This window comes from Urocitellus parryii, chromosome 9 (assembly GCF_045843805.1).
Source record: "Urocitellus parryii isolate mUroPar1 chromosome 9, mUroPar1.hap1, whole genome shotgun sequence".
NCBI lineage: Eukaryota > Metazoa > Chordata > Mammalia > Rodentia > Sciuridae > Urocitellus > Urocitellus parryii.
This window is the reverse complement of record NC_135539.1, coordinates 5,367,777-5,379,976: the sequence shown is the minus strand read 5'-3', so window position 1 is coordinate 5,379,976 and position 12,200 is coordinate 5,367,777. Positions and strand designations below refer to the sequence as shown.

General features: G+C 51.6%; 1 protein-coding gene across 1 annotated transcript in view; it reads left to right on the top strand.

Moving 5' to 3' along the window:
• Window positions 1-12,200, top strand: part of C9H16orf96 (chromosome 9 C16orf96 homolog) — a 37,833-nt gene that overhangs the window by 17,318 nt on the left and 8,315 nt on the right. The window contains exons 12-15 of the mRNA XM_077802666.1: window positions 5,658-5,732; window positions 6,066-6,230; window positions 10,608-10,726; window positions 11,077-11,139. Coding sequence (XP_077658792.1) covers window positions 5,658-5,732; window positions 6,066-6,230; window positions 10,608-10,726; window positions 11,077-11,139 — 422 coding nt within the window. The remainder of the gene's footprint in view (window positions 1-5,657; window positions 5,733-6,065; window positions 6,231-10,607; window positions 10,727-11,076; window positions 11,140-12,200) is intronic.

Genomic DNA, 12,200 nt, shown 5'->3' with positions numbered 1-12,200 from the left:
TGCAGGTCTGAGGGCTTTTGGTAGAACTTAAAAACAAGGGGGGCGGGGCAAAGCAAACCCCTGGCACTGTGATCACTCTCCATGTCATTACTGTGTCACCCGTTGGGGCTTGTAGGGGACTCTGCAGGGAGGAGAAGTCATTGCAAAGGGACTGACGCATTGCCTAAGGCAGGGGCTGGAAGGGAGAGCTCACTGTCTTCCGAGGGTCTGTGTGTGGATGGAGGATTTGCAGGGCTGCGTGCTTGGGCCTTTGTGAGCAGCACTGACCAGGAGCCACGTGGTCCTCTGCCAACTTGGGGCTCTCTGTTAGCCTCTGATCTTCAGCGAGGCCTGGGTCACCATGTCGTGGGGCCCCACCTCTGTGGACTAGAGCGGACTGACCTCAGCTCCAGGCCAGGCCCTGCATAGGAGGAAGGGGGTGTAGTAGCTGTCAGGGAAGAAGCAGCCAGCTGAGGCCCACCAAATGGCACAAGGCAGAGCACACAGGGCCTGTCCTGTCCTCCTTCCTGCTCTCATGCCATCAGGATATGATTGCCCATAAAAGTCACCTGGGAGGAACCTGAAACAGGACTTTCATCCAGCACCTAACTCCTGCAGCCTGTGTTCATTCACGGGGTGTGAGCGCAGGCTGCAGGGCATCAGCAGGGCACCAGTCCGGCCTCCCACAGAGACTGAGGGAGGCCGTGCTCATGCTGCAGACCCGGGTGCAGGAAGAAGTGCCACTGCCCTGCCTTCCCCGGCGTCTGCAAAAACGTGACGGACACGACGGGGTCTTGAGAAACTCGGATCCTACTGTGAGGAGGTCTTAGCAGACACTGCTTTGTGTGCTGGGCTCTTGGGTGAGAGCAGAGCAGTGTTTAATATAGCGGAGGGGAGCACCCTCAAGGAGATAGCGGGTCCTCCCAGAGGGGGGGGCAGCTCACATCTTTGTGTCCCAGCTTTTATTGGTTATGGTTCGGATGGGGACTGTGCCCCAGAATCTCTCCTGTGAGACCGTGCAAGAGGTTCACGTGATGAGAGCTCACAGGGTGTGAATCTCCCGAGGGGGATTAACTGGGTGGTGACTCCAGGCAGCCAAGGCGTGGCTACAGGAGCTGGGCACTGGGGCACGGCCTTGGGTTTATATTTTGTCTGTGGGGGCGGGGAGCGCTCTCTTTCTGCTTTCTGATGTGATGTCCTGGGCCCCTTTCCTCCACCACACTCTGCCCCGGGATGTTCCTCCTCACTGGAGCCACAGGGAGTGGACGTGGCCATCTATAGAGTGAGACCTCTGAAACCGTGAGCTCCAAACCAACTTTTCCTCCTCTGATTGATCTTGTCAGGTCTTTTGATCACAGCAGCGGAGAAGCTGATGACAACAACTGGGGAAAGAGGGAGACTGTTGGAGGATCCCCACCAAGTGTCCCCTTGGCTCTGGGTCTACAGGCTACCCTGGCTAGCAACCGGAGGCAGCCCTTGCCGTCTTGGCCTGGCTGGCGGGTCCTAATTGAAAATGGCTTTATAACTAGAAGTTACGGGGCCGGTGGGCTCTGGTCTTGATCATTCTGCTCTCCTAGGTCCGGGGATCTCTGGTCTTTTGCATAGTGTCTTGCTTAAGGAGTCTTGGCAATTAGGCTGTCCAGGCAAACATACCTTCGTCCTCTCCGGAACTTTCCATTTTCTACCTGTTGTTGGAGGAGCTGATTATCTGGCTGAGATCAGGCAGGGGTCTTGACACAGCTGCTTTGTGCGACCTTGAGGCCCCACTGAGGCAGGGCTGGTCATAACTGGTATGCTCCATGCTACTTTCTTAAACTCCTAACTAACTACCACCTAACGCTCCTAGTCATTTATCTTTGCTCAGCGAATGTTACTGAGTGTTCTCTGTGCACTGGGCATGCTCTAGGGGCTGGGACACAGCTGCCAACACCACAGACGCTGGCCTGTCCCTCCTGTTTGTGCCTGGGGTGGTGGCAGGATTCGTTTTCAACTGCAGCGTGATTTACGTGCCTAAATCTTTATGAGAGCTGAGGTCATTTCTTATCTGATCACAGTCCAGTCAAAATGGAGACATCTCCATGGTCTTAGAAAGTTCCCTTTCCCAGGGGAACACCCATGGTCCAGAGGTAGCCATTGTTCTGTCTTCCATCGCCCTAAGTTAGTTTTGCCTGCTTTTGGACTTCACATAAATGGGACCATACCATGTGTGCGACTGTGCTCCACTGGAGTGTCTGGAGAGGTTGACTTTACGGGGGAAAGACCCATGTAAACCACAGGGGTCCCAGTGACTTGGGAGGCTGAGGCAAGAGGATTGCAAGCAAGTTCAAGGCCAGCCTCCACAACTTAGTGAGACCCTGTCTCAAAATAAAAAGTGCTGGGGGTGTAGCTCAGTGGTAGAGTACCCACAGGTCCACTCCTCAGTGCTGCAATCAAAAAAAGAAAAAAGAGAGAAAAAGACCTGTCAAACCATTTCCAAGGTAGCACGCCTCTTTTCACTCCCCACAATTGCGCACATCCTCCTCAACATTGAATATTGACGATCTTTTTTAATTTCAGAAATTCTTGTGGGTATGGAATATTATTTCATTATTCTTTGTTATTTTGGGATGAGTTCTCATTAAGTTGCTGAGGCTGGCCTTGAAGTCTGTGCCTTTTGTGGCATGGGGATCGCGCCTGGCGTCTCGTGCGAGGGGTCTGCCCATCTCCTGTGAGGGTGGGAGCACTCTTCCCGCTCCCGGGAGGCAGGACAGAGAAGACAGGGAGCCAGACCTGCAGAGAAGCCGCGGGATCCCGAGGAGCACCGTGGACTCAGCAGACTTCAGGGTGGGAACGTCCAGTAACGACTTTCCGGCTTTTGCTCAGAGGGAACAGGTGGCCTCCATCCGGGCCTGCTGCCTGCGACCTCCTGAATTCGTGTTTGGTTTGGGTGAGGGGTCGTGGGGAAGGGGTCCGTCTCTGGGTGGGTCAGGGTCAGGACAGAGAGAAGGAGGACCCACAAAGGCAGAAGTGGAAGCCAGGACACGGGTGACCCTAGAACCCCCAGGATTCCCCCAAGGCCTCGAGGAGGGCTTTGGGCATCCTCTGGGCACAGAATGGGGGTGAGCTGTGTCCATTTTGCGCTCATCCGCCCCAGGGGGCACATTTCCTGGACAAAAATGAAGGCCGGAGACTTGTCCCTGACTCCTCTCACTGAATGCCGTGGGCCCAGTCTGCTGCCTTCTGTCGTGTGGGCTCTTGGAGGATCATGCTGACCCAGTCTCGTCCATGAAACTAGACAACCAGTAGGCAGTCACCGACACAGCCTGTGACGGTAAAAGCTTGAGTCGGACATGGTGGCGCACCCTGAAATCCCAGCAGCTCTGGAGGCCAAGGCAGGAGAGGTGACAACCTGGGCAACTCTCAAGACCTGGTCTCAAATATTTCCCGCTGACGGGGAACGAAGCTCCACGGGTCCAATCCCCAGTACCAAAAATAAATAAATAAATAAAGTCATCAGCTCGAAAACTGCAAGTCCTCCTGCCACACTGCAGACTTGACCAAAGTCTTCAGCCTCGCCCCTGCCCCGGCTCCCGGGCCCTGCTGACCACAGGAAGCTGACTGTTGGGAGACGCTCACCAGCCCCAGGTGTCTCCACGGAGCGGACGGCACTCGGTGCCCTTCTCCAGCATCGTTAGAGAAGAACCCCTGTGCGGTGGCGCAGCCTGTAGTCCCAGTGACTTGGGAAGCTGAAGCAGGAGGTCACAGGTTCGAGGTCAACGTGGGTGACTTCGTGAGACCCTGTCTCAAAATAAACAAATAAAAAGGGCTGAAGATGTGGCTCAGTACTGGAGCACCCTGAGTTCAAACCCCAGTCCTGGAAGAAGAACGAGAGCACAAGGAAAGGAGGAGGAGGATCAGAGACGCAGACGCAGGCAAAGGACAGCCAACAGCCCAGCTCACCCAGCGGGAGGCAGCCCTCTCCTCTGGCTCGTGGAGCAGCTTCGGGTTGGGCCCTGATTCTGCCACTGACTGGGCTTATCAGTTTCCTATTGCTGCTGTGACAAATCCCCACAAACATCTATTTCCTCCCAGGGTGGAGCTGGAAATCCGAAATCAAGGTCCTGATGAGGCCTCATTCTTCCAAGGCTCTGGGAACACCCCTCCTTGCCCCTCCCGGCTTCGGGAGTTCCTCAGCCTGTCAGTCAGGGCATCACTCTGAGACCACGTCTCTCTGGGCACGTGGCGCTTCCTGTGCTTCTGGGTGTCTTCCTTATTGGATTTGGGGCTCATCCTACTCCACTATGAACTTACACTAACTACATCTGAAGTTTTGGGGAGGTCATGAATTTTGGGGGAGCTGTTATTCAACCCAAGTCACAGGTGTCCCTGGCAGTTAGAGTCCCACCTAATCACCTCTCTATTTCTAGATTTTTTTTTAATAGATTAGTGCTTTATATTTTTTTTTAAAGAAAGAGTGAGAGAGGGAGAGAGAGAGAATTTTTTAATATTTATTTTTTAGTTCTCGGCGGACACAACATCTTTGTTGGTATGTGGTGCTGAGGATCGAACCCGGGCCGTAAGCATGCCAGGCGAGCGCGCTACTGCTTGAGCCACATCCCCAGCCCCTATTTCTAGATTTTTAACTACAGCAGTTAAGTATGCATCCCGAGCCAAGAAGCCAAGCCCTGGCACTGGACTTGATAAGCCCCAAAGACCAGCATTGGTCAGAGGAAACAGCTGGGCTGGAGGTCAAAGCTGGGGCTCCCGCCCACACTTCCTCTTCTTGCTTAGACCTCCAAAGCCCTCCTGGGGGCCAGGTGGATGTGATGGAGCTGTGCGTTAATCAGAATCAAGTTTGACTTCAACAAACGAGGTCTAAGTGTGCTTCTGTTTTGTGTTCAAGAAATCCAGATGGTCCATCCAGGGAGGGCAGGTGCTCCACCGTGTTGGAGATCTAAGTTCCATTTTTCTTCTTCTCCTCTGTGACTTCCATTCATAAAAGTCACCTTATGACCCAAGATGGCTGCTGACATTCCAGTCATTAACACCCAAGCCAGCCACAGAGAGGACACAGAATTCAGAGAGTTAAAGACACCCACCCACTTCCATTTACCCCCCCCCCCCACCGTGGCCAGACTGATCCGGAAAGAAGGCTGTGAGAAGTGGTCTCGGTTCTGAGAAGCTGAATCCCACCTGAAAGTTGGGAGTTCTGCTCCTCAGGGTGAGAGCCAGACAAGATACGAAGGACAGAGTAGAAGAAGCCTTCACGGCTTTGAGGAAAAGCGACCCCACCTCTGGGGACAGGGAAGGCCATTCCCAAGGTGGTTAGCTTTGTCCCTCTCACGGGGGAGTAGCTGCTTCGTGGTGTCACGGGGTGAGGACAGGTTCCCCCAGCACTTGGGCACAGTGTGTGCCACAGATAGATGGGGATCCCCACTGAGACACCGTGGCAGACCAGATGAGGGGGACCAGCCGTCACCCTGGGTTGTGCTCCCTTGGGTGGGCCTCCTCCCAGGGGGCCGCCATTCTGAGTCCCACAGGCACTGGGAGCCCGGAGGCCACGCCTTCTCATGTGCCCACCTGCCTGCCGTCCACCCGCCCTGTTGTCCCCTCTTAGCGCGTGGCAGGGGTGGAGGCACGAGGCGGACGTCCGTCCTCAGGCTGCAAAGGTGGCTGACGGCCTGCGCTTCTGTGCTTAGAATCTCCAGGCTCAAATCAGAAACCTGGAGCAGACCAAGGCGAATAAGAGCTCGCTGGAGGAGGAGCTTCGAGAAGTGAGTGGCCAGAGGGTCCCCTCCCAAGCCCCGGCTCCCCACCAGGGAAGAGGAGCCACCCAGGAAAAACCTTCCAGAATCCTCTGCCTGGGTTCCTACGGGCAGGCGGGGAGGCTTCTCACGAGTCGTCCTCACCACCCAGGGACACAGTCACGTAAACTTAGAAACCAGGCACCAACTTCCCTGCCGCAGGGAAACCTTGGCTGGCCTCATAGATCCCGAGGAGGGTCCCCACATAGATCCCAAGGGCTGGACGTCCAGGCTCCAGAGGGCTGAGGTCTCCCAGCCCCTTTCCCCCAGTAGTCCTGCCCCCTGCGCCCCCTCTCTCCCTAGAAAGCTGACAAGAGCGCCCTGGCGGGCAAGGCCAACCGCGCAGACCTGGAGACGGTGGTGACCGAGCTGCATGAGACGTTTCAGAGCATCTTGTTCAAGCTCACGACCCAGAATGACCACTGGAAGAACGCCGTGGAGCAGCTCAAGAAGGAACTGAGCACCAAGGTGAGCACCTGGCCTCGCTGTCCCCCGCTGCGGAGTGCATTACTCCAGGACTTTACGGCTTCCACAGCAAAGGCTCACAGCTGTGAGGAGCAGGAATTGGGGAGCAGCTTAGCCGGGTGGCCCAGGATCTCCCACAATGTCACAGGTAAGGTGTTGTCCAGGGCTGCATCTGAAGGAGCTGAGAGGAGCCATTTCAAAGACGGCACTCTCACATGGCTGTTGGCAAGAATCTTACTGCCAGGCACAGTGGTCCAGGCCTGTAATCCCAGCTACTCAAGAGGCTAAGGCAGGAGGATCACAAGTTTGAGGCCAGCCTCAAACTTATTTAGGTAATTTATTGAGTCTCAAAAAAAATAAAAAGAGCTGGGAGTGTAGAGAGGTAGAGTACCCCTGGGTTCAATCTCCAGGACCAGAAATTAGTTAATTAATTTTAAAAAGAATCTTCAGTTCTTTATCACAAGATCTCCTCCTCAGAGCCACTTGAGTGGCCTCATAACATGGCTCCCGACATCCTCCCAAACAAGTGACCCAAGGAGACAAGCAAGAATCTGCACAGTCTTGTGTGACTGCACCCCGGAAGCACCCTCCCTCCCTTCCGTGATATCCTGTTGGTTACCTAAGTCGTCCCTGTTCAACGAGAGGGGACTACTTGGTGGTGTGAATTCCACGTGGTATAGCTGGGCAGCGTCTTGCAGGCTGACCACCATTGTTCTCCTGGCAGGACCCCGACAAAGGCAGGGTCTGAGGGGGTCTGGGGGAACCATGCTGGTCCTTGATTGATTCATCTGAGGTGCCAGACCCAGAGAATGTCCATGAGGAATCACAGCCCTGCTGCCCCTTGTGCACACACAGAGAGAGGCCAGAACAGACAGAATGACAGTGTGACAGACTGACAGTGTGAGGCTGCGGGCTCAATGCCAGGGGTTAGGAAGAGGGTACAGAACAGAGATTGTCCTAGGTTAAGATCACAGCAGGGGGCTGGGGATGTGGCTCAAGCAGTAGCGCGCTCGCCTAGCGTGCGTGAGGCCCGGGTTCCATCCTCAGCACCACATACCAACGAAGATGTTGTGTTCGCCGAGAACTAAAAAATAAATATTAAAAATTCTCTCTCTCTCTCTCTGTCCCCCTCTCTCTCTCACTCTCTCTTTAAAAAAAAAAAAAAAAAAAAAAAAGATCACAGCAGCCCAGATGATCAGACGCAACACAGGGAACAGTGTTACTTTTCTCCTGGTCCAATTGAGCCAGTTCCAAACCTGGTCTTCAAATGTGACCCAAGTCGGGAATTCTCACTAATTATATTAGATGTGATCATGGAATTATGATTATGAATGAAAGCATCCCCATCTTTTAGAAATACTCAGATATTCATGAGTGAAATGTCATGATTTCTATAACTCAAAAAATAATAATAATAATGATAAACCAGGCATGGTGGTGCATGCCTGTAATCCTAGCAGCTTGGGAGGCTGAGGTAGGAGGATTGCGAGTTTAAAACCAGCCTCAGCAACAGTGAGGCACTAAAGCAATTCAGTGAGACCCTGTCTCTAAATAAAATACAAAATAGGGCTGGGGATGTGGCTCGGTGGTTCAGAACCCTTCAGTTCAATCCCTGGTACCCCCCAAAAAACTAACTAAATAAATAATGTATCAAAAAAAATAAGGTGAGCTGGGCACAGTGGCATATGTCTGTAATCCTAGGCCTCCAGGAGGCTGAGGCAGGAAGATCACAAGGCAGAGGCCAGCCTCAGCCACTTAGTGTTAGCGACCCTGTTTCAAAAATACAAAATAATGGGGTTCAGGCTGTAGCTCAATGGCAGAGCATTTGCCTAGCATGTATGAAGCCCTAGGTTCAATCCTTAGCACTGCATAAAAATAAAATAAAGGCATGCTGTTCATCTTTAACTATAAGCAAACAAACAAACAAACTAGTTATTTTAAAAATACAAAATGAAAGGGCTGGGGATTTAGCTCAGTGTTAGTGTCCCTGGGTTCAATCCCCAGGAACAAATAAGAATAAGGCAAATCTAGCAACATGTTAATAACTACTAAATCTAGGTGATGGATATGTGGTGGGTAATTAATTATTCTAACCTTTCTGCTTTTCTCTGAGATTTTCCAGATGAGGAGCTTTTTGTGTGGTTGCTGTTTTAAGTGACTCCATACTCATTGCTTTCATTTCTGTATTATTTCCAGGGGGCACCAGGGACTGAACCCCAGAGTGCTCTACCACTGAGCCACATCCCTAGCCCTTTTATTTTATTTTTTAACTTTTTATTTACTTATTTTTTATGTGGTGCTGAGGATCAAACCCAGGGCCCATGCATGTTACGTAAGCACTCTACCCCTGAGCCACAACGCCAGCCCCCCTTTTATTTTTTAAGAGAGGGTTTCACTAAGTTGCTTAGGGAGGGTCTTTTTTTTTTTTTTTTAAGACAGAGAGAGAGAGAGAATTTTTAATATTTATTTTTTAGTTCTTGGCGGACACAACATCTTCGTTGGTATGTGGTGCTGAGGATCGAACCCGGGCCGCACGCATGCCAGGCGAGCGCGCTACCGCTTGAGCCACATCCCCAGCCCTTGCTTAGGGTCTTGCTAAGCTGATGAGGCTGGCTTTGAACTTGTGTTCCTCCTGCCTCAGCCTCCTGAACTGCTGGGCCCAACCCTTTTTATTTTATTATTATTTTTTTTTAATTTCAGGCAGGATCTTGCTAAGTTACCCAGGCTGGCCCCAACCTTGGAATCCTTCTGCCTCCGCCTCTGAATAGCTGGGATGACAGGCGTGTGCCACTGTGCCCGGCTCCTTTCTGTATTTTTAATTGTGGTGAAAGTCACAGAACATAAAATCAACCATTCTGCAGGGATCCAGGCAATGGCATTCACGCTCACAGTGCGCTGCCCTCACCTCAGTCTGGTTCTAAGACATTCGCTTCTTTCCAAAAGGAGACCCAGGTCTTCAGCAGTCACTCCCTTCTTCCCCGCCCTGGCCCCCGCGTGCACACACCTGTTCTGGATGTTTGTCGTGAAGGGAACCACACAGTATGCTCACTCTTGAGTCTGAATTCTTTAGTTTAGCACCATGTCTTTGAAGCGCATTCATGTCATAGCATGGGTCAGAACTTCATCCCAAGAAAAATGAAAGTATGTCCACACGAAAGTTTACATGTGAATCTTCATAGGAGCATTAATTATAATAGCCAAAAGGTGGAAAACACCCAATGTCTATCAATAGAGGAATTAATTAACAAAATGTAGTATATCCAGTGCTGGACATGTGGTGCACGCCTGTAATCCCAGAGACTTGGGAGGCTGAGGCAGGAGGATCGAAACTTCCAGGCCAGCCTCAGCAACTCGGTGAGACCTTGTTTTAAAAAATAAAAATAAAAAGGGCTTGGGATGTGGCTTAGTGGTTAAGCACCTCTGGGTTGTAGCTCAGTGGTAGAACACTTGCCTGGTACATGTAAAGCACTGGGTTCAATCCTCAGCACCACATAAAAATAAATAAAAATAAAAATAAAGCATTATGTATATCTACAACTAAAAAAAAATTTTTAAAGTATATCCAGGGGCTGGGGTTGTGGCTCAGTGGTAGAGCACTTGTCTAGCATGTGCGAGGCACTGGGTTTGATCCTCAGTACCACATAAAAATAAATAAATAAATGTCTAACTACAACAAAAAAAATTTTTAAAAGTATATCCATATGATGAAATGAGATTTGATCATGCTATTCCATGCTTCATATCATGTAGCATGAATGTAGTACAGTAGAATATTATTCACCCATAAAAAAAGGAATGAAATTCTAATGCACGCTGCAACATGGGTGAATCTTGAAATAGTTTGCCAAAGGAAAGAGGCCAGTCGCCAAAGGCCAACTATTGTATGATATTTTTGTGAGGTGTCCAGAATGGGCAAATCCAATAAATGCAGAAAGTAGGTTAGTGGTTGCCAGGGCCTGGGCTTTGGAGGAAATAGTGGGCTTCTTTGGGGAATGATGCAAACATTCAAAAACTGATGGTGATGGTCCTTTGTGAGTATACTAAAAGTGGCTGAATTAGCCACTTCACAGTCAGACCCTTAATAAATATGTGAGGCCTATGTGAAGGTCAGATGCATGTGGACCATGGGGAGGATGGGCAGTTAGGCAGTAGGTTTGGAGGTGGTAGCTGGTGGTGTTTTTGCCTTGGCCTCTGGGAAGCTCACTTTGCAGCTCCCCTCTACCAATGGCACCCGTGAGGGCTGTGGGCTTTAGCCCAAGCCGAATCGTCTTCCCCTTCTTCTCATTCTCATTATGGAGGTTTGCAGGTTGCCGCAGATCCCTTTCCGAGGGAGCTGGGTGTGGCTGATTGACATCTGTCTTTTCTCCCCTGGGCTGGCAGCTGGTGCACAGTGACCTGGACCTTCTGAAGAAGGGCCTGGAGGAGGTCTGGGAAGTGGTCAAGAAGCTGCTGCTGGAGGGCCTGCTCTACGACCCCGACAGCGCCGCGGGCTTCAGGAGGCGAGCGGCGGGAGGGCTGCGGCTGCCAGCCTCGGGCACCCCTGGATTCCAGACCATGGGCACAGGGTCGGGGCTGGGACCCCAGTGGGCAGCTCTGCTGCCTCTGGCTGCAAACGAGGATACTGAGGCTCAGAGAGGGAAGGGACTATGTGCACCACGGGAGGCCGGGGCAGATCTGGGGCCTGGGCCAGGCACCCTGACCGTCCACCCAGACAGTCCCACAGAGGGCTCCAGTGTCAGAGGGGACTGCAGCCCTCAGCTCGCAGCGGAGGAGGGTTGGACAGGCGGGAGGCACAGCACGTTCAGTCTCAGACCTGGCCACCCCTGATGCCCGACCACTTACCTTTCAGGAAACTGTTTGAGCGGGTGAAGTGCATTTCCTGCGACCGGCCAGTGGAGATGATGACCGGCCCGTGAGTACCGCGCCAGGGACGGTAAAGGCCATGTGTGCCCGCCCCAGGCACCGTGCTGCAGAGATCAAGTAAAACGCACCCCTGTGCTCCCTAAAGGCCTCCACTGTATACATAGCCGTGTGCACCGCGCTCAGACAGGATCTGCGGAGCTCCAGCCGCACGCATCCTCTCTAGACTTGGTAGTGCTGGGGATTGAACCCAGGGCCTTGTGCATGCGAGGTGAGGCAAGTTCTCTACCAACAGAGTGTATCCTCGGCCCCCTCCTCCTCTCTCTGGTGATGGCGGGCACTGCTTCTCACCTTGTTCTTTGGCCAACTCTATCTAGGGTCTGACTCAGTGCTCCACCCCACTCCCCCCAAAAAAGAAAGAAAAAATAAAAAAGAACGGAAGGAATCATTGTCAGCGAGAGCACAACTTTGTTCTACTTGCTGGTCCAATACTTGCATAATATGAAATTAATTATTTTATTATTTATTTATTTATTTTGCTGTGCTGGGACTCTAACTCAGGACCTCATGCATGCTAGTCAAGCACTTCACCCCCAAGCACTACCCCAGTCCTAAAATGAACCATTTTAAAATGAATAGTGGTCCCTTGGTGGCACATTCCTGTAATCCCAACTACTTGGAAGGCCAAGACAGCAGAAGCTGCCAGCCTAGGCAACTCAGCAAGCCCCTGGCTCTAAATAAAAGGTGTGAGGATGTAGCTCAGTGCTAGAGCATGTGGGAGGTCCTGGGTTCAATCCCCAGCACTGCAAAAATTAATTAAATATAAATAATTAATTTTTATTAATTATTTATTAATTAATAAATTAATTGGTTGGGCGCAGTGGCACATGCCTGTAATCCCAGAGACTTGGGAGGCTGAGACAGGAGAATTGCAAGTTTGAGGCCAGCCTCAACAACTTAATGAGACCTGTCTCTAAAAATAAATAAAGCAAAGAGTTCAGTGGCATTTGGTGTAGTCACGGTGTAGTGCAACTCTTGCCTCCAATCCCAGGGCCCTGTTTAGTCCCCCAGGCCCACTGGCACACTAGCAGTCACTTCCCACTGCACCTCCCC